Here is a 22,982-nt window from a genome sequence, read left to right on the forward strand (position 1 = left end):
AGTGAGTGGCTGGCCTTACGAAGCAACCAGTCAGAGTCGATTCTTTTGTCACAAAAACTCATCAACCACTCCTCTCAGGCCGAAAGCGGCCAAGTGCTTTCGAACCAGCCCAAGTCTTTTCGTCAGCGGCCAATTCGACCAACCCCCGGCCATCCCCCTCGCCCCTAAGAAGTTGGTAAAAAAGTCGAACATCTTTCGTATCGACTCGAGAAGTGTAAACATCCAGCTAAACCAACCTGCACCACCTGTTGTCCCGCCACCTGGTGTATCACCTGTATCATCTGAGTCACCTGGAACACAGTCAGTCGAGGCGTCACGTCAGAGAGCCTGGTAACCCGGCGGTCGTAGGTTCGAACCCCGATCCTGGTGTATCATCTGAGTCACCTGGAACACAGTCAGTCGAGGCGTCACGTCAGGGAGTCTGGTAACCCGGCGGTCGTAGGTTCGAACCCCGAATTTTTTTAATTGAAATGGAAATTTCGTGTTTGCAAATTTTAATTGAGATAACTTCCGATTTTATTTTATTTTTTCCCCTTCAAAGGTATGACGTAATATGAGTCGAGTCAAAGTCAAATCATTTGAAGAGGGTCATTTTTGTATGCAACTGTCTAAGTAAAGTATGTAATGTACCTATTTGTCTAGTTGTATTCAGTCAGTTTTCGGCAGTTCGAAAGGTAACAAGTGACAGTATAAGTACCTATTTACCTAATGGGTATAAAGATTTTAGATAAATGTACCCACCTAAATATTATGCCAGTTAAAATTAATGATGCAAAATATCACAGTTGTTTTTGTTTCATAATTTATTTCAGCTTTTTTCCATCCATTTCCTCGAGATGGCAACCTTTTACTTCAGATTAAAAGTTATGCTTAAGATGACAAGCTTTTGTTTAAAAGTTAATCAAATTAGATTATTTTTATAAAGAAATTTATCAAGAAATTGAATCGAAGTCAACATACCCAGGTACAAATTAATGTTATTCTGATACCTACATAGAATTTTACCCACAATACTCTTGGAATCTAGGTCACATGAACTTTAATGAACACTCTTGTGGTTAACACATTGATTGCAATCGACGATTTAATTAAACGTAAAATTACAACCAATTTTTATCTAGGTAATTTCTTTGTGCCATCCCAAATAATGATGCTTGAATGAAGAAATCGTTTCGATTCAATGGACTACTAAGACGTTAAACTGGGCACCGATTTATCAACTTGGCATTTATCAAATTATTTACATACATAGAATATTCACAGCACTAAAGTATTTCTCACAAATCTCACTTCCAGAATAAAGTTTCGCTCTCTCGCCTCTCATCACAACGCCTCAAATCAAATTATCCGGGACGCCCTTGAACCCGATGGTCGTGTTTTTCTTAATCCGCGGCGGCGGCACAGGGGCGGCGTTCGCGTTCGCCTCGCTCGTGTTATTATTCAACGGCGCCTTCCCCAGCTTGCGGCCCGTTAGGAGGACGCCTCTCGCTCTATCCCAAAGAGTTTCGACGAGGGTCTTAAGCGAGCCGCACAAACTGCCGCCCAATTTTCCACTCGGTTGGCGGAAGTGGTAGTAGTAAGCGTAGATCGCGAGGAATATGAGGCAAGCGATGACGAACGCCAGCAAAATCGTTGCCATAGTGACAACCCCGTTGCCAAGGTAACTGAACGATTCCTTACTGATGTCCTCGTCAGGGATCTCGTTGTCGATGTACTCCTCGGGTGTGGTGGTGTCAGAGGTCTCCGTGACAGGTCTGGACGTTGTGGGACTATAGGTAGGTATACGTAGATTGGTCGTTGTCTCTAATCGCGGACGCTGCTTAAAGTTTGTGTCGACCAAGAAGGAATCACCATAATTTTGTTTTTGATCATTGGCGCGACCAACATTCTGTCATCAAACGTTGAACGTACTGTGACTGGAGTGTGACCTGAACAGATTGTAGAAATCGGGCTTACATTATTATTAAATAGTTTGAATTTTGTAAATTGTTGTTATTTTTTATTAGCTTTAAATTAAAGTTTTTTTTTTCGTTTTTAATGGTACCATAGAAATATATTTTTTTGCCATATGAAAGTATGACACTCTGCCATAGGGTATGACTGTACATTTAAGGTAGAAGCACACTACAACACGTGAGCTCACGTGTTGTAGTGTGCTTCTACCTTTGGATGTGCATTATCATGTGCAATTCTCAAACAGAGAACTAAAATTTCATTCCTCTGTGGGTATTGAACCCGCGCTCTCCTGACTACCAGGTGCCTAGCGCCTGTTCCAGAAAGACCTTTGCATTTTGCACTTGTTATGATTATGACGTAAAATTGCTGAAAAACAACCTTGAAACAACTTGCTTAAAACCTTGATGGAAAATATTTGTTAAAATTTGCAAAGCGTGAAGTTGCTTTCAGGAATAAATAATCGCAGGTTAACTGGCTGGGGCCATGTCAGAGAATGAACTCGGTTTAAGTTGACTTCTAAACAATCTGATTGGTCAATTTCAAAATATTCAGCCAATCAGATATTTTTTAATTCAAAAGTTAAACCGAGTTTAAACCCGACCCATAAACCATAGAGGTAGATTTCTATAAAACAAATTTGAAATTATTTTTTGTAAACCTTTATATCTATTGTTTTAATCCTTCATAATCATTTCACAATTATTACAGACATATTTACTAAATTAATAAACAGTTTAAATACAGGGTGGTCCAGAGTTACCTGGCGGTTTTTAAAATGATGCTACACGTTCAATTTTTAAGATTAAAGAATGATATTTATTTTAAATGAAAGATGACAAAATGAGGTTTACTTTTTTGGGGATTTTGTTTGTGATGGTGATCAGGTGTGGCAGACAACGCTATCCGAAAAATTGCCCTCATTTTGAAAACACTCAATCTGTGTGCAAAATCGACATACTGTCTCTAGCCTTTCCTGGACTATAGCACGAATTTCGCAATAAGCACCCGTTAACTCATCCAGAGTCCTTGTCTTATAAATATACACCTTGTTTTTAACGTATTTTCACGAAAAAAAGTCACATGAGCTAAGATCGGGTGAGGAGGGAGGAAAATCAAAATGGGTGCAAAACTTCCTCTGAGCGTTAGTCAAAAATTCACTACATTTAAGAAATGCCACCACAGCGAGAGCTCGAGCTCTCCGGACTGTCAGTCAATGCCGGAGAAGGAAGAGGCTTTTGATATAATTGCAACTTGCAGGGGAAAAGACACAAAAAAAAAGAAGAAGGAGAGAGAGGGAACTGCTAACTGCAAAGGTCTCATCGTCCCGAACTCGAAGAAAGAAGGAGGACAGGATAGAAGAAAGTCAGCCGTTCCGAGAACGAACCTTATCCCATCAGGATAAAATCCGCCCCGAACAGGTATCGAACCCGCAACCTAACGCTCACAAAGGTCTTTAGATTACTCACCTGTGCTTCCGGAGGACAGGATAGGAGAAAGCCAATCTTTCCGAGACAAACCTTATCGATTTAGGATAAATTTCGTCCCGGACGGGTATCGAACCCTCAACCTAGCGCTCACAAAGGTACCCACCTGTGCTTCCCACGGATCTCCGCAGATTCCACATTTACCTCCGTTCACCTGCCACTGCTTTGTGAACCCGCCACAGTACAGCTCATGGTCGTTGTAGTTAGGAGGAGTGTTGAAGCCATACCTGAGAGAAGAAGTTGTCAGAGATTAGCGGAGGTGGTGTTGGATAAAATAATAATACTTGCTGCTTATTTAATTATTTATACTGCTCGCATAGGACTGAAAAGTCCCTGTACTCCAGCAGTAGGCTACTACCATTATCATTGTGGTCAAATTCTCAAATTATATTGAGGATAAAATTCCATACCTCGGCTGTGGGATTGAACCCACGGCCTCCTGTTTACCAGGCGAGCGTCTTGACCACAACACCATCAAGAGATTAGCGGAGGTGGTCGTGAATAAAGCCACAAGTGATATAGCATGTTGAATGCATCAGTTTCTTATGGATCATTGAAGGGTGATTATGTGGGCAATCGCATATTACCTACTAGCGTTTCCCAGCCCAACTCAGGCTGAGTGAGGTTAATGTGAGAATGCTGGGTGAAGTTCTTCTGTTTTTAGCCAGCCACTCACTATCAAGTTGACCGAACCCCGAATTTTTTTAATTGAAATGGCGGAAATTTCGTGTTTGCAAATTTTAATTGAGATAACCTCCGATTTTTTTTCCCCCCCTTTCAAAGGTATGACGTAATGAGTCGAGTCAAAGTCAAATCATTTGAAGAGGGTCATTTTTGTATGCAACTGTCTAAGTAGAGTATGTAATCTACCTATTTTTCCAGTGAATTGTATTCAGTCAGTTTTTCGGCAGTTCGAAAGGTAACAAGTGACAGTATAAGTACCTGATGGGTATAAAGATTTTAGATAAATCTACCCACCTAAATATTATGCCAGTTAAAATTAATGATGCAAAATATCACAGTTGTTTTTGTTTCATAATTTATTTCAGCTTTTTTCCATCTATTTCCTCGAGATGGCAACCTTTTACTTCAGATTATGCTTAAGATGACAAGCTTTTGTTTAAAACTTAATCAAATTAGATTAATTTTTATAATGAAATTTATCAAGCAATTGAATCGTAGTCAACATACCCAGGTACCAATAGAGGTCATTACTGATTAATGTTATTCTGATACCTACATATGTAGGTTTTTACCCACAATACTCTTGGAATCTAGGTCACATGAACTTTAATGAACACTCTTGTGGTTAACACATTGATTGCAATCGACGATTTAAAAGATAGAATATTTTGTAACTAAATTTACAAGTTGGTTTATGTTCTTTTAAAAAGACATACCTACCCTTGAAAAAAAGACATTTTGTAACAATTTTACAAGTACATACCTAGATGTTTTTTTTTAAAGACATTTTTCTTTCAAATAAGTTCAAGTAAGTACTCGTTTTTTGATGACTATTTATCAAATTTAATATTCATCCTATTAATTATTCTTATCAAAGTACATGCCTAGATCATGAATTAATTACCTAAGAGTGCCAGTTTGATCCTTATATCTTTTTTTTAGTCCTACAAAAGGAAACAAATGAAGGAGAAAATACATGGTGTCGTGTCAGTCTTGGCCCTATAAAATTTTGCGCTGGCAAAGAATTTTTAAATATTGGAAATCCGGATGTCAACCACACGCAACGTTGTTTAACTTCAGTGATCAATCGGGAACTGATATATTTCCTGTCGCCGCGGGCTAAGGCCAGCCACTATCAGGTAGACCTGACCAGGTGTACCTGATAGTGAGTGGCCTTACGAAGCAACCAGTCAGAGTCGATTCTTTTGTCACAAAAACTCATCAACCACTCCTCTCAGGCCAAAAGCGGCCAAGTGCTTTCGAACCAGCCCAAGTCTTTTCGTCAGCGGCCAATTCGACCAACCCCCGGCCATCCCCCTCGCCCCTAAGATAAAATTTCATACTTCGGCTGGGATTGAACCCACGGCCTCCTGTTTACCAGGCGAGCGACTTGACCACAACACCACCAAGAGATTAGCGGAGGTGGTCGTGAATGAAGCCACAAATGATACAGCATGTTGAACGCATCAGTTTCCAATGGATCATTGAAGGGTGATTATCTGAGCAATCGCGTGTTACTAGCTTTTCACAGCCCAAATCAGGCTGGGTGAGGTTAATGTGAGAATGCTGGGTGAAGTTCTTCTGTTTTTAGCCAGCCACTCACTATCAAGTAGACCTGACAGGTACACCTGATCAGGTCCGCCTCTCAGGTCTACCTGATCCCTGATGAGCACACACACTATCAGGTAGAAGTAGACCTGACAGGTATGGCTGAAAAGATCCACCTGTCAGGTCTACCTGATGGGGAGTGGCTGGCCTTACCCATTCCTATTGTTCGACTTACCTCCACATGGAAGCACGGGAAGGTGGCTCAATGAGACGCCCATGTGAGGACACTTGACTGACTAGATAGGAGACCAGGAAACCAACCACGGCCGGGAGCATGATCCCGCGACCTCCTGCAACAGACGCAAGTACAATGACCGTGGAATTAGAAAGCAAAAAACTTTTTCTCGACATTTTTCAGACTTGATTTCAACTTTCCAATAGGTAGGTTCGTCTTTCATAAAAAGGAGTGTACTTATAAGAACAGTTTGATATGTAGCTGATCCTCGTCTAGAACTGTCTAGAACACGAAAGAATCATCCTAAAGTAGCGTTCACACTTGGTCGATTGACCATCGCGTCGATGCACGGACTGCACAGTCTTTTGTGTTTTCTATTTCATCGATTCAAGCTGTCTACAATTATTCGACGTTATAGGTAGGTATACGTAGATTGGTCGTTGTCTCTAATCGCGGACGCTGCTTAAAGTTTGTGTCGACCAAGAAGGAATCACCATAATTTTGTTTTTGATCATTGGCGCGACCAACATTCTGTCATCAAAACTACCTTTCACTAATCGGACCTGTGGCTTTACAACTTCTCCATAATAATAAAAAAAAACCATTTCCTCCTTCTATTTTGAATTGAAAATAGACTGATAATCATAATCAGAATGATGAATAATCATAATGCTGATTGTAATAATCATAATCATAATACTGATGATGATAATTATGAATATGATTAATATTATTATCATAATGTTTCTATGTTTCTGCTGATGATAATGATGATGATGATTCGCGAACTAATAACATCATTACGTTCTCTGGCCTGGAAGGCATAATCTCACAATTGAACACTTTTATACAAAAAGAGCATAACCTTGCTTAAGCCCTTTTTCTGGTAAAACAGCTTAACCAAGGGCTTTCCTAATGCGGAACGCTGTTAAAAATAGATCCTCGAAAAGGACCTTTTTAATGAGGTTAACGTCACTGTATATCTGCTTATCTGCTACCGTTTTTAGTAACGGACCTAGTTTTACTTTCCTTATCCTATAGGAAGGAAAGTAATGTAATCGGGTCAAATATTCGATGGTCAGTTTTTACTGTTAAAACACGTTTTGAGGTCCCTAGAGCCTAAATCCAAAGTTTCAGCCATTGGTCCGTGTGTGTGTCTGTCTGTAAACAAAATATCTCGAGAACGGTAAGAGCTAGAGACTGGAAGTTTGGTATGTAGCTGTCAAATGTGACAAGTATGCGACACGAAACTTTTGGTTAAGACCGATGCAACGGTTGGCGGCATTTTACCGCTTTTTGGCGGTTTTCGGTGTAATTTTTCCATCTATTTCCTCGAGATGGCAACCTTTTACTTCAGATTATGCTTAAGATGACAAGCTTTTGTTTAAAAGTTAATCAAATTAGATTAATTTTTCTAATGAAATTTATCAAGCGATTGAATCGAAGTCAACATACCCAGGTACCAATAGAGGTCATTACTAATTAATGTTATTCTGATACCTAACATATGTAGGTTTTTACCCACAATACTCTTGGAATCTAGGTCACATGAACTTTAATGAACACGCTTGTGGTTAACACATTGATTGCAATCGACGATTTAATTAAACGTAAATTACTACCAATTTTTATCTAGGTAATTTCTTTGTGCCATCCCAAATAATGATGCTTGAATGAAGAAATCGTTTCGATTCAATGGACTACCAAGACTTTAAACTGGGCACCAATTTATCAACTTGGCATTTATCAAATTATTTACATACATAGAATATTCACAGCACTAAAGTATATCTCACAAATCTCACTTCCAGAATAAAGTTTCGCTCTCAAGTTTCGCTCTCTCGCCTCTCATCACAATGCCTCAAATCAAATTATCCGGGACGCCCTTGAACCCGATGGTCGTGTTTTTCTTAATCCGCGGCGGCGGCACAGGGGCGGCGTTCGCGTTCGCCTCGCTCGTGTTATTGTTCAACGGCGCCTTCCCCAGCTTGCGGCCCGTTAGGAGGACGCCTCTCGCTCTATCCCAAAGAGATTCGACGAGGGTCTTAAGCGAGCCGCACAAACTGCCGCCCAATTTTCCACTCGGTTGGCGGAAGTGGTAGTAGTAAGCGTAGATCGCGAGGAATATGAGGCAAGCGATGACGAACGCCAGCAAAATCGTTGCCATAGTGACAACCCCGTCGCCAAGGTAACCGAACGATTCCTTACTAATGTCCTCGTCAGGGATCTCGTTGTCGATGTACTCCTCGGGTGTGGTGGTGTCAGAGGTCTCCGTGACAGGTCTGGACGTTGTGGGACGACGGGTTGGTTTGGCTGTCGGATAGGGGGTGTCGTCTGAGGAGCCTTTGCCGTCGGTGATTTGGATGTCGGCGCAGGCGCGAAATTCTTCCTGTGGCCCGCAGCCGACGGCGCCTGTCCCGTTGGGGCAGTTACCCCAGTTATTACCTGGAAGAGAAGGGAATTCGTTAGTTGAGTGAAAACGGCGCCTGTCCCGTTGGGGCAGTTACCCCAGTTATTACCTGGAAGAGAAGGGAATTCGTTAGTTGAGTGAAATCAGTGAGAGCTGAGAGGATATAATGAATATTGAAAACTCACATAAAAAGCTCACAATTCTGTTTGAGTAGTATGCTATGTCACTTGGTAACCCAAACTTTGGGCAGCTCATCAATAAATTGTTATTGATTCTTTCTCTATGTTCAATTGACCACGTGATTGGGACGTTATTTTGGCAGCATTTGGTAAATATTTTGGCATCAAAATTGGCTTAGATTAAAGGGTAATAATCTAATAATGCTATAACTGTTATCATTGTTATCACTATTATTATTATTTATTGATGCAAATAAATTACAAAAAAAAAAATAATAATGAAACGGAAGTTCAACTTGATTTACGTCATCTCGTGAGTAGTCCATATCTTTATGATTACTTCATGCTGATGTCTATTTCAAAAGCAATTACAATCGAACCTGTCTAAGTGGGACTCGTCCAAGTGGAAACCTGGATAACTGGGAAAAAAATCTTGGCCCCTTCATGGCAACCTCTGTAAGTAGGACACTTTTTTAACTGGGAAACCTGGATAAGTGGGAAAAAATTGTTGGTCCCTTGGATTCCCACTTAGACAGGTTCGACTGACCTGGATAACTGAGAAAAAAATCTTGGCCCCTTCATGGCAACCTCTCTAAGTAGGACATTTTTTTAACTGGGAAACCTGGATAAGTGGGAAAAAATTGTTGGTCCCTTGGATTCCCACTTAGACAGGTTCGACTGTAATTTACCAATCACTCATTTCATCTGTTTCCAATTTTACGTCAATACTTGAGCAATTCACTATGCAATTTTACCCCAATAGAATTATACTACTCCTCGGCCCAGGTTACCTTGGGCTTCACCGGTCGCTACTACTGCTACAGGACAGCAGCCGTTATAAACAACCACTGCTACTCCACAACAGCAGCAACTGAGCTCTTGTGGAAACATACCTAGTACCCTGGTAAAGCCATGCATTTCATCAGGATGTAATTTTACCCCAGGCAGTTACTTACCAGCTATGTATTTCCACTGAAGTACACACCCACAACAGCAGCAACTGAGCTCTTGTGGAAACATAGTACCTACTACCTACCCTGGTAAAGCCATGCATTTCATCAGGATGTAATTTTACCCCAGGCAGTTACTTACCAGCTATGTATTTCCACTGAAGTACACACTGCGTACAGGTAAGATCAGGTGGCAGCATGTACCTCAACTCATAGACCTTGTTCTCTGTGCCAGGGAAAAATCTGGGAAATAGAAAGCATAGGTATTCAATCTTATTAAGTGTGCACATATAGTCGAGCCCGTCGATCGATGTCGACTGAAACCGTATATTTTCTCAACAACTGGGGCACGGTTGGTCTAGATGAGAGGCATACTACGGGATGGACATGCTACGACACAGACCACATGCGTCCAATGTAGCAGTTGTTTCATTGCTACAAAAATCTGGAAAATAGAAAGCATATTCAATCTTATTAAGTGTGCACATATAGTCGACCCCGTCGATCGATGTCGACTGAAACCGTATATTTTCTCAACAACATAGATTCGCTTCTTCACCTCGTCAATCGATTATGTGTGGACAAACTTATGAAAGAAAAAGAAATAAGCCAGCTTACTTAGCTTAGTTGGTAGTGCGTCTGCCTTGTAAGCGCTAGGCCGCGGGTTCGATTCCCGCCCGGGGCGGATTTTATCCTTCCTCCTTCTATTTTGAATTGAAAATAGACTGATAATCATAATCAGAATGATGATAATGATGATGATGATTCGCGAACGAATAACATCATTACGTTCTCTGGCCTGGAAGGCATAATCTCGTAATTGAACACTTTTATACAAAAAGACTCACACATGGCCGTGATGCTTAGCATGTAATTAAATAAATAAAATAAAATAAAAATACAAAAAGACATAACCTTGCTTAAGCCTTTTTTCTGGTAAAACAGCTTAACCAAGGGCTTTCCTAATGCGGAACGCTGTTAAAAATCGATCCTCGAAAAGGACCTTTTTAATGAGTTTAACGGCACTGAATATCTGCTTACCGTTTTTAGTAACGGACCGAGTTTTTATAATCCATTCGGCAATAATCTAGGTACCTGACTTCTCACATTTCACCCAGTCTGAGTGGGAAAATTCAACAGTACGTGATTGTCCAGATGGTCACAAATCCGGATATTAACTAGGCCCTTGTTCAATCTTCACTAGTGCTCAACCACGCGCTCTTTAGAACCTTCTTGAATAAATCTCTTCAATTGTTATGCATATTCAATTTAACCTAATGATTCGTGGCAATGTAGTTTAAATGAAAGAGTTCCAACTGCACACGACACGATTTTTTTCCGAACGACACAAAATGTCCTTGTATGCAATGCAATTTAAATGAGTGTTCTCACTTACGCACGACACGATCTTTTTCCGACAAGTGGGGACGGGCCTTAAGCAAACTCGAGGAAAATCAGAGAGGTTAAAACTTAGATGTCACTTCGGTCGACCAACTAATCAACCATGGCAATGGCAACTTATTTGTTGAACAAGGCAAAAGCGATTTCGCTCGATTCCGAGGTAGTCTGGAGTAATTATGTGCGTGTGAAAGAAAGTGTGTGTATTTTTGGTGAAGGTCTTTTATTTGATAAGGTATGCCTATCCTTCTGCGCTTGCGTTATCTGTTATCACTATCAGGAACGATCTCAGACGGGCCCCGGGCCGGGGCTCCAACAATGGACCCCTGTTCGCAACAATTTTTACTTTCTTTAAACAAAAATAGTAATAGTAATAGACTCTTGAGTGGTGGATCATTGAAGTTAAGTAGCGTGACGCATGGTTAGTATCCGAATGGGTGACCATCTGGGCGTGTTGCTGGTTACTGCCTTTTCCCAGCCCTTCAGCTGCGTGAAGGTAATGAGAAATGGCGAGTAGCCTTGTCCTCCAATGTTGGGCATTATTTAAAAACCCCCTCATAAAAAAATGACAGTTATACAGTGACGATAATAGTTGTGATGCAACCATAGATAATTCTAAAAGAGGAGTGAGAACATTGGAACACATCACAGACTCTGAAGAGTCTTCAGACACACTCCATTTGTCAAGGACCTGGGTTTTCCTTGCCCTTGGGATCAATTTAATTTGAAGACGAAAAAAAGGAAAGATGGTCAAGTTAAAATTCAGACCTCACTTCGTTCGCTCCATCACAACCGGTTCTCACCTCGTCTCGTGGTACACATCATCCGGCTCCCGCGTACTCATCTTGCCTCGCTTCAGCACGTACTTGTCCAGACACTCCTGTGTAGCCGCCACCTAGAGACACCATAACAATTACTAGAGACACCATATAGCACAAGAAACCAACAATACCTACATTATACCCAACATAAGAAACAGATATGGAGAAACTACATTATAAGTATCAAATTCCATCATTACTAAATGGTTTACCAGAGGAGCTTAAAAGGATAGACAATAAGAACGAAATGGAAAAGAATAAAGAAATAATAATAGACTCTTGAGTGGAAGGCAACCACCCCGAGAGCTCCATTATTATGTGGTCAAATTCTCAAATAAATGAGGATAAATTCCATACCTCGGCTGGGATCGAACCCACGCCCACCTGTTTACCAGGCGAGCGTCTTGACCACTACGCTACCGAGGCAGATACAAAATCACTATCTCGAAAACAACAATGAAATATGAATATTATTACTACCTTGGGGCGGTTGTGCGGACACAGGCGGAACTCGAAATAGCCACGATGGTTGGCGGTCAGTTCAACGCGAATGGTGAACGCGGACCCTGCGCGGTACTTGCGCACGATGATGCCGTTCGCGTACTTCCCGCCGGCCTCATGCGGCCGAGGCTGAAATTAAAAAAAAAATGTTTTTTTTTAACAAAAGGCTTTTTTCCCTATAAGGCGCTTCAACTCTAGTTAAAAGGTCGTTCGCGCCGACTCCTTAGGTGGATTAGATCATGTTGTACAACTTGATAGCTTTCAGATAACTGATAAAGGAGTCAACACTCTCCGGACTGTCAGTCAATGCCGGAGAAGGAAGAGGCTTTTGATATAATTGCAACTTGAAGGGGGAAAAAACACTAAAAAAAAAGAAGAAGGAGAGAGGGAACTGCTAACTGCAAAGGTCTCATCGTACCGAACTCGAAGAGAGAAGGAGGACAGGGTAAGAGAAAGTCAGACTTTCCAAAAGCGAACCTCATCTGCTGAGGATAAAGTTCGCCCCGGACAGGTATCGAACCCGCAACCTAGCGCTCACAAAGGTTTTTATAGATTACTCACCTGTGCTTCCGGAGGACAGGCCAATCTTTCCGAGACAAACCTTATCGATTTAGGATAAATTTCGTCCGGGACGGGTTGATTGATTCATTTGAAGATAACCTCGGTGATCTAGATTTGTTAAAGGCCATTTGTAGGTCATGCTGGTCAAGTAGTCCCTTCAACCCTCAGCTCAGCCATTGAATCTTGCACCGCTTTATTGTTTAGGTCTGGGACAAAGGTTCATGCTGAAATTGTTGGTCTCTGAATTATTCCCAGGTACTTTCGGGATAGGAATGAAAAGCCCCTTTCTAGACTCTAAAAATCTCTAGACTGTGCCGCACCTTGAGATCAGTTCAACATAAATCAGTAATTTTGGGTCGATTTTGAGCGAAGTTTGCACTTTTTCTACTCTGTAAAGGCAGGGGACAGTTGTGAAAGGTCAGCCTCCTCCTCTAAAGCACCCTCACCAAATGGGAGCACCCTCACTAAATGGGACACATTAGACACCCTCTAAAGCACCCTCTCCAAATGGGACACACCCTAAACCCTTACCTCATAAAGTAACCCACTAAATAGATACCATAATTTTGATAGTCATAGGTTAACATCAACGTTTATTTGGCCAGGACCCAAAAACCATCACGTAAGATGCATTTCAGGCGAACTTGAGTTGAATTTTAAACTCCGAAGAGCCCAGAATTGGTAGGACTTCTTTGTGACAAGGTCCTAGTCTATAAATAACGTTAAAATCGAAAGTTGAACACGCGTGAAGCTAAAGACCGGTACACACGGTAAGATTTGTCTGCAGACTTATCTTCTAAGTTGGTGTCACATGTCACAACTTTGTCTTTTGACTGATCGTACATGTGATACACATGTGTGATACACATTTTATACACAAAAAGCCCAATCCGAGGCTTAGGTGTAGGGGCAAACAGCCCTAGAGGATGAGTTAAGCTCCTACGAGCGTACTTGGGAACGGTAAGTTTCAGGCTTGTCTCACATCGGAAGCGCACATGAGCCACTTTCAGTAGCGCGTAGCGCGTAGTCGCCTACAAAACCATACCTATGAAAATGATATACAGTCTATCTACAGATGGTCTCTATCATTTTCATAAGGTTTGGTTTTGCAGGCTTCCTATGTGAGACATGAGACAAGCTTCAGACTTGAAATCTGCGCAAACTTACAATACACACGAACGATTTGTCGAAAGACAAGGTTGTAGAGCTGTGTCCATACATAGTTGACGCCGTCGATTGACGATATGAAGAGGTGAATCTATGTTGTCGATGCAGCGTACGGTTTCAGTTGACATCGCGTCGATCGACGGGGTCGACTATGTGTGGACACTCCTTAAGACCAAGCTGCTGGAAGGTAGTGTACTATGAATACAAGTCGTAGTAAAGCCACAAATGATATAGCATGTTGAATGCATCCGTTTCTAATGGATCATTGAAGGGTGATTATGTGGGTAATCGCATATTACTAGCGTTTTCCAGCCCAACTCAGGCTGAGTGAGGTTAATGTGAGAATGCTGGGTGAAGTTCTTCTGTTTTTAGCCAGCCACTCACTATCAAGTAAATCAAGTTGACCTGACAGGTACACCTGATCAGGTCCGCCTCTCAGATCTACCTGATCCCTGATGAGCACACGCACTATCAGGTAGAAGTAGACCTGACAGGTATGGCTGAAAAGATCCACCTGTCAAGTCTACCTGATAGGGAGTGGCTGGCCTCACCCGTTCCTATTGTTCGACTTACCTCCACATGGAAGCACGGGAAGGTGGCTCAATGAGACGCCCATGTGAGGACACTTGACTGACTAGATAGGAGACCAGGAAACCAACCACCGCCGGGAGCATGATCCCGCGACCTCCTGCAACAGACGCAAGTACAATGACCGTGGAATTAGAAAGCAAAAAACTTTTTTTCGACATTTTTCAGACTTGATTTCAATTTTCCAATAGGTAGGTTCGTCTTTCATAAAAAGGAGTTTACTGACAAGAACAGTTTGATATGTAACTGATCCTCGTCTAGAACACGAAAGAATCATCCTAAAGTAGCGTTCACACTTGGTCGATTGACCATCGCGTCGATGCACGGACTGCACAGTCTTTTGTGTTTTCTATTTCATCGATTCAAGCTGTCTACAATTATTCGACGTAGGTATACGTAGATTGGTCGTTGTCTCTGATGGTGCACGCTGCTTAAAGTTTGTGTCGACCAAGAAGGAATCGCCATAATTTTGTTTTTGATCATTGGCACGACCAACATTCTGTCATCAAAACTACCTTTCACTAATCGGACCTGTGGCTTTACAACTTCTCCATAATAATAAAAAAAAACCATTTCCTCCTTCTATTTTGAATTGAAAATAGACTGATAATCATAATCAGAATGATGAATAATCATAATGCTGATTGTAATAATCATAATACTGATGATGATAATTATGAATACCTATGATTAATATTATTATCATAACGTTTCTATGTTTCTGCTGATGATTAGAACCTCGATTATTTCAATTATATATTATTTCAACTCCAAAATCCAGTGTTTTTTTTCTATTTTTCAAAGGATATCCTATCTTATCAGAGGAAAAGATCATGGAAAGTGATAATTTTAACCTCGATCATTTCAACTACCCCTGGTCCTAATTAGTTGAAATAATCGAGGTTCTACTGTAGTTTAGTCTAAGAATTACCAGATCGACTTTCTTCGCATCTCCAGATCGGTTTAGACCACTTCATCTTGTTTGCTGTGAAGTAAAAAGTGAAATTTTCTCTCTAGAATCGTTTTAGAAGAATCGCCATCATTTCAGAGTTTAACATTCAGTTTATTGATTCGTGATATTATAGTTATGACTGTTATGAGAAACTCTAGTTGTGTTCCTCTGGGTAATTTATAACTGGAGAAGGTGGAAAGATGCTGTAATGAGTGTAATGTATTATTGACCAAAAGGTAGACCAAACTATCTTTCGACTGATTTGCATTTAATCGACCGTAAATCGCGATTGCCTGCTCCGATGTTGATGAAATTTGGTTCATGAGTTCCTTAAATCCCAGGACCGAGCGGGTCCATTTTTAATCTGCCGAAATTTTCCTTCCAATAGGAATAGATGTACCTATGTAGGTACATTTTTTTACCATACCTACTCATAGATTGGTTGTATGCTCGTACAAATTAGGTATTTACTTATTCTCATTATTCACATTCTCTTCATATAGGTTTCACATTCTACTACAGACATATCTAATTTGATTATTTAACTGTACGTGGTTAGATCGAAATTTGATATTTATTATTCTGATCTTCAGATTACTTATATCTAACTTAAATGTATATTATATCTCTCAAAATTAATCCAACGTACGGTCCACTAAGCACTTTCTTTAACTCTTTTTCAGCAGTCACAGCTTTCATTCACAATTTCCAAATCTCGGATAAGCCAGCTGTATGCTAATCCGTACTTTCTAACTATGTTTATGTAGAATTGTAGATGATGTTTGGATAAGTTACTTTGAAAGCAACCTCAGATTACTGAGCCAGACAGCGCGAAGTGTTAAAGAAGGATAAGGTTGAAGATAGAACCCACACCCTCCTGTTTACCAGGCGAGCGTCTTGGCCACTACGCCACCGAGGTAGGTTACTACATAGTTTTAGCCGAATTAGGGTCTACGCATATACTTATCCGTCACGGATACGTACCGTCTCCGCTCTGGATATGTCGTGCATTTGATCCAATGAAAAGTAATATGGAACAAGCTAGACGCAAGGTGACGGAACGGAAACGGAACGTATCCGTGCTGGTTAAGTGTTTGGCCCTTTAGGTAGGTACGCGTATTTTATTTTCCCTTTTTTGAGGGAAGGAGACTGATGGTTCCTGTCCCGTCCTCCCGTGTGAGGAGCCCGTACCTGCGGCAAATGGGGCTGGATGAACCCTTCTGTGACCGTCCCTGATATTTGTAAAGAAAGTGAGAGTTGCCACCGAGGCAGGTTACTACATAGTTTTAGCCGAATTAGGGTCTACGCATACTTGTCCGTCACGGATACGTACCATCTCCGCTCTGGATGTGTCGTGCATTTGATCCAATGTAAAGTGATATGGAACAAGCTAGACGCAAGGTGACGGAACGGAAACGGAACGTATCCGTGCTGGTTAAGTGTTTGGCACTTTAGGTAGGTACGCGTATTTTATTTTCCCTTTTTTGAGGGAAGGAGACTGATGGTTCCTGTCCCGTCCACCCGTGTGAGGAGCCCGTACCTGCGGCAAATGGGGCTGGATGAACCCTTCTGTGACCGTCCCTGATATTTGTAAAGAAAGTGAGAGTTAAGGAGTTTAATGTGTACCAGCATAATCAGCAGATTAGGGAATACCTAGGACCAGCATGTTAGATTAGGACCTATAGGGAGCATAGAAGCACTTACCTAGTCAATCTCTAGCAGTTTGAGTCCGTGTGGGAATTTATTTAAATTAATCATGTACCTGTAGTCCGCGCTCTTTTGAGTTTGAATCTTAAATCTTCTTATATTATAAAATCAAGATCCATTCACATTTCACACACTGATCGCTTTAACTCCTGAACCACAACACCTAGAATACAGGTCCGCGCTCTTTTGGAGTTTGAATCTTAAATCTTATATTATGAAATCAAGATCCATTCACAATTCACACACTGACCGCTCTATCTCCTGAACCACAACACCTAGAAAGCTGAAATTTGGTAGAAATATTCCTTTTATGGTCTAGGAGTGTAATAAGAAAGGATTTCGCGAAAATCTTTCTATGCTCCCTAGGTCCTAGCTAGAAGTGAATGAAAAATCGCGAAAATGAAATTATTGACGCGAAAATCTTTCTATGCTCCCGAGGTCCTAGCTAGAAGTGAATGAAAAATCGCGAAAATGAAATCATTGATACGGTGCCGGCAGTACTATCATTCCTTATGATTCTGTCTTTCTCTCCATGTGTCCTCTGTGTAACCTTGCTGTCAGCATCCCTGAAATATGTCACCAATTTGTCGGTCCACTGGTTTTCAATGATCCAGTTGAATCAAAGAATCAGAAAATCACAAATCTAGATAATAGGTACCTATGCTTGTGGCTAAACCAAATCATTTAGATGTAGCTAGAAGTGAATGACTCTGGTTTGAGATGTGACAGAAATGACTGTATCCGTGAACATCAACCGAATCACGTAGGTATCTATTGAAGGAAGATTCCATCTTGGTGGAGAATCATTATATGTAGGTTCAAAGGTATCTGTAACAGGAACACTGGATGAATTACATTTACCCAGCTACTGGCCTAGTGTAAATACCATTGGCGTCCAGTAACATTCCAGTCCAATGCAGTTTCTCTTTTAATAACTGTCCATCTGAGTTTCAAAGTTATAGGGTCAGTTAGCTTAGTTGGTAGCGCGTCTGCCTTGTAAGCGCTAGGCCGCGGGTTTGATTCCCGCCCGGGGTGGATTTTATCCTGATGGGATAATGTTCGTTCTCGGAACGGCTGGCTTCTGTAACTGCTAAGGTCTTATCATTCGGAAAGTTTGATAGAGGGAACTGTAACTGCTAAGGTCTTATCATTCGGAAAGTTTGATAGAGGGAACTGTAACTGCTAAGGTCTTATCATTCGGAAAGTTTGATAGAGGGAACTGTAACTGCTAAGGTCTTATAATTCAGAAGGTCTGATAGAGGGAACTGTAACTGCTAAGGTCTTATCATTCAGAAGGTTTGATAGAGGGAACTGTGACTGCTAAGGTCTTATCATTCAGAAGGCCTGATAGAGGGAACTGTAACTGCTAAGGTCTTATCATTCAGAAGGCCTGATAGAGGGAACTGTAACTGCTAAGGTCTTATCATTGAGAAGGCCTGATAGAGGGAACTGTAACTGCTAAGGTCTTATCATTCAGAAGGCCTGACAGAGGGAACTGTAACTGCTAAGGTCTTATCGTCCCGAAGAGAGAAAGATAGGAGGAAGCTACATCCATTCCCAGAACGAACCTTACATGTTCAGGACAAAATTCTCCCCAGGCGGGAATCGAACTATCAAATTTCAATTTCAGAAGTCCACTACACCAGTCTGAAGTAGTCTGAACCAAACATCAAAGACCAAGTTCTAGTTCTCAGACTCACATGTACATCACATCACTATGATCAGTACGGATTGTTCTGACCTTGTGTTCTAGTGCAGGAGTTATGTCTCTGAACATGAATATGTCATGTATGAACATAAGGACATGACGGTCCGTGGGTGACTAGCATGACAAAGTACCATGGTCCGTCTCCCATTTGGCAATTCTTCATAGTAGCGTGTGTTCCATAGAAGCCAGGGGGATCACCGCTTTCCTTCCTTTCTACTATTTTTTACTCCCCCCCTACTTACCACCTACCGAAAATAATAAGTGATTATTGAACTTGTATTTTAAGATCACCATACATATCTTTACTGTTGTATAAAAGAGAAATTCTTTCACCCACTAATGCACACACTGGTCGCTCTATCATCAGAGCCGCAGCACCTAATACATATGTAGAATGCTGAAATTTGGTAGGAATATACCAAATTACCAAATATGTTCTTCTAGACGTGCAAATAGAGAGGATTTTGCCGAAATCCAAACCGATCTCGAGTTATGATCACTTTTCCGTGGCGAAGCACGGGCAACCTGATGTGGCAAGTGGGCTTATAGTTTCCCCTTTTGAAAATCTCACGACCCGCCACTGCTTATTTCCAAATTATTCACGACACTAATGACACTTTGCATTTGCTGCTTCTCTAAGTATATTCTATTCTATTGTTAGACAGTCTATTGTTCTTGGAGTTGGTTTTGCATTTCGAGAGGGAAGTGTAGAAAATCGAACAGAATGAGAGGAAGGTGGCTGAGTGGTTTCGCCCATCTAAAATTTGGCAATACATAAAGTACCAATCAGGGGAATGTGGCTGGTAGAGGTAACATAATAATATATGTAGTACTTTCTGTACCTTCCAGTTATTCATGCCAGCCTAGTTAGCTTGGTTGATAGCGCGTCTGTCTTTTCCAGACGCACTTGTAAGTGCGTCTGCCTTGTAAGCGCTAGGCCGCGGGTTCGATTTCCGCCCGGGCCGGATTTTATCCTGAAAAGATAAGGTTCGTTCTCGGAACGGCTGGCTATCTCCTATCCTGCCTTCTTTCTCTCTTCGATTTCGGGACGATAAGACCTTAGCCGTTACAGTTTCCTCTATTAAACCTCTTAAAAAAGTCGTTAATGAATTTTTAATTAGCCAATCACGATTTTTGTATATCCAATATTTTCATTTGATTTAATGAGACAGGTACTTTTATTTGGTTATTTAGTTAGGTACTTTTATTTGGTTTGATAAAAGAGGTCAGTTTTATAGTTTGACGTAAAAAACAATGTAGGTCAGCAAAAACTGGCAGGATGTCTCTCTGACAATTATCTTGATCTTCTTATTGGACATCATTAGAGACATTACCAGTAGTGTCATTCTACTATTGTAGTTTGAATGGTTTTTTATTGTTCCTGTTTTGTCTGACCATATTGTTCTTCTTTTCTAACTGAATGATTTTTTCTTCTTCTTCTTCTTCTTCTTCTTCTTCTTCTTCTTCTTCCTTTTTTTTCTTCTTTTCAAGATGGGCCAGAAAATCAGAAAGGCCGTTTACCGTCAGAAAGTTATATTTATATTTTGACACTAAACAGTCGAGTTTTGAGGTAGAGTAGGCTAGAGAATGCTCTGGCTGACCGTATAGTTTTCTTTCTGTAGGTAATGTTTTTGTCTAGGACGTCTAGGTAATGTTCATTATCCTAACAATAGCCACGTTAATATCATAATTAATATTATCATCATTAGGGATCCCATTTTCCTTCTTGTGTCCAAGTTCACCCAAGCGTTTAACATCCGGTGTGCAACTGAACGGGCCGTGACTGGCTGTTGCGGGGCCCACTCAGCCTCGTGAGGAAAATGAGTAGCTATGACATATAAATGCGCATAGCGACAGGTCCCAGGATGGTAGGTATAAACATTTTAGGATTATTGAGATATTGAGAAAATCCTACAATGCTGCAGTGAGCACCAAAATTGTGACATAATAACACAAAGAAACTGCATTTACATTTACGTATATGTACATTTACAGTCCAGTCCAGTTCATTTATTTATTTTTTATACACATCTACATAGATAGAGGGAGGGAAATGACATGGTATGTAGATACATAATTAACTTTACATAAATGAGGGGTTCGTGCCCCCTATATTTGTTTGTCTGTTACTCGTAGTCCCTGGGTTGGCTTTCTGGTGGTGTTCCTAAAAATAATCTAGCAATACTTATTTCAACATGTGTGTAGCTAAGCAGGACCGTATGTAGGTGGGGGTGAAAGGGCCTACCCCTCCCCCCCTGGGGCTTTATTTTTGCTCCTTTACTATGGGGCGGACTCCGAAAATTTGAACCATCCACCCTCCTTCCCCGGTATATCACTGTTTGGATTCCCCCCCCCCCTCAATAAAATCCTGCAGATACGGCCCTGTAGCTAAGCAATTGGAATTCCATATCACCCTACGAACTATGCTGATAGAGTCAAATATTCTTTCTGCATGTGTTTGAATAACTCTTTAGGATAGCACATTGAAACAATGAATTCAAAATGTGTGTATCAATCGTGCCGGGAGGCGCGCGAACGAAGATTTTTTCGGTCGAGCTACCTTCCGATCTACCTACCCATTGAGTGATTTTACTATTGTTTTTATTGAGTGATTTTACAATTATTTTTATTAGGGTATTGTTTACACTTGTTTACAAATAATTAGGTACAAAACAATGATCCACAGTTATGTAAACAAGAGGTGTTCATGTCATTAGTGATCGTACTTTATGACAATTTGTTCCATAAGTTTTTAGCTCATGTCATTTATGGCCTGTGACTTATGGCTTCATTTGTGATGACTTATATGTTATATGACATCTGGGTCATAAAAACAGGTGCAAGATGTTGCATCTGTGCCTTATGTTTACGAGTACCTATATTGTTCGATTCTTATGATTTTTAGCTTATGTCATTTATGGCCTGTGACTTATGGCTTCATTTGTGATGACTTATATGACATCTGGGTCATAAAAACAGGTGCAAGATGTTGCATCTGTGCCTTATGTTTACGAGTACCTATATTGTTCGATTCTTATGACTTTATGACAGTACCTACGTATGCAGATCTTCATCTTTTTGAACCAGCTCTAGTAAGATTGGAAAATGGAGCACCAGTTTTACAAACACTTAGGTCGCGGGTTCGTTCCCGCCCGTTGCGGATTTTTGTGGCAACCATAATCAGGCATGTTTGTGGCCTCCACATACAACATGCGTACCATCTTGGTTACACGCGGCGCTACTTTATGACAATTTGTTCCATAAATTTTTAGCTTATGTTATTTATGGCCTGTGACTTATGGCTTCGTTTGTGATGACTTATATGACATCTGGGTCATAAAAACAGGTGCAAGATGTTGCATCTATGCCTTATGTTTACGAGTACCTACCTATATTGTTCAATTCTTATGACTTTATGACATAGGTACGTATGCAGATCTTCATTTTTTAGCAGATCTTCATCATTTTGAACCAGCTCTGGTAAGATTGGAAAATGCAGCACCTGTTTTACAAACACTTAGGTCGCGGGTTCGTTCCCGCCCCTTGCGGATTTTTGTGGCAACCATAATTAGGCATGTTTGTGGCCTCCACATACAACATGCGTACCATCTTGGTTATACACGCGGCGCGACGATTATGTCAGATTCAAATCAATATCGATAATAATGATAAAATTGAAGGAGTTGAGGAAAGGAACCGTTTCACGTAACAAATGATGAAGATTTAAAGAACCAGTTTTCCCGCATAAAAATTCGACGATCCAAATTCAATAAACTGCGGTGTAGTCTTACCGCAATGAAATAAGTGGTAAGTCAGGACTGAGTTTAGATATCTACCTCTACATACCTACCTCGGTGGTGTAGTGGTCAAGGCACTCGACTGGTAAACAGGAGGGCGTGGGTTCAATCCCAGCCGAGGTATGGAATTTTATCCTCAAAATAATTTGAGAATTTGACCACAATAATAGTAGTAGCCTACTGCTGGAGTAAAGGGACTTTTCAGTCCTATGCGAGCAGTATAAATAAGCACTATTATTATTAGGCGGGGCGGAGAGCTATCGCGCTCCTTCATTTTATCACTGAACAAATTACGTTTTTTTTTTTTTTTTTTTTTTTTAGAGGTTTGACAGAGGG

At 40.9% G+C, this 22,982-nt stretch overlaps 2 protein-coding genes across 2 annotated transcripts in view; both read right to left on the reverse strand.

Moving 5' to 3' along the window:
* Positions 1–367: 367 nt before the first annotated feature.
* LOC103514187 lies at positions 368–6,018 on the reverse strand. Its single transcript, XM_008479051.3, has 3 exons — positions 5,908–6,018; positions 3,547–3,667; positions 368–1,888 (listed from the first exon to the last, which is right to left on the reverse strand). Exons 1-3 carry the CDS (start codon positions 6,006–6,008, stop codon positions 1,334–1,336), a joined length of 777 nt encoding a protein of 258 aa, XP_008477273.1. The 5' UTR covers positions 6,009–6,018; the 3' UTR covers positions 368–1,333.
* Positions 6,019–7,246: 1,228 nt separating this feature from the next.
* The window catches only part of LOC103514180, a gene marked incomplete at its 5' end in the record, with an annotated part of 18,479 nt that continues 2,743 nt past the window's right edge, over positions 7,247–22,982 (reverse strand). The window contains 3 exons of the mRNA XM_026827222.1: positions 7,247–8,352; positions 9,589–9,689; positions 11,648–11,739. Coding sequence (XP_026683023.1) covers positions 7,769–8,352; positions 9,589–9,689; positions 11,648–11,739 — 777 coding nt within the window. The remainder of the gene's footprint in view (positions 8,353–9,588; positions 9,690–11,647; positions 11,740–22,982) is intronic.

This window comes from Diaphorina citri, unplaced genomic scaffold (assembly GCF_000475195.1).
Source record: "Diaphorina citri unplaced genomic scaffold, Diaci psyllid genome assembly version 1.1 scaffold1098, whole genome shotgun sequence".
In the NCBI taxonomy this organism is placed as follows: domain Eukaryota; kingdom Metazoa; phylum Arthropoda; class Insecta; order Hemiptera; family Psyllidae; genus Diaphorina; species Diaphorina citri.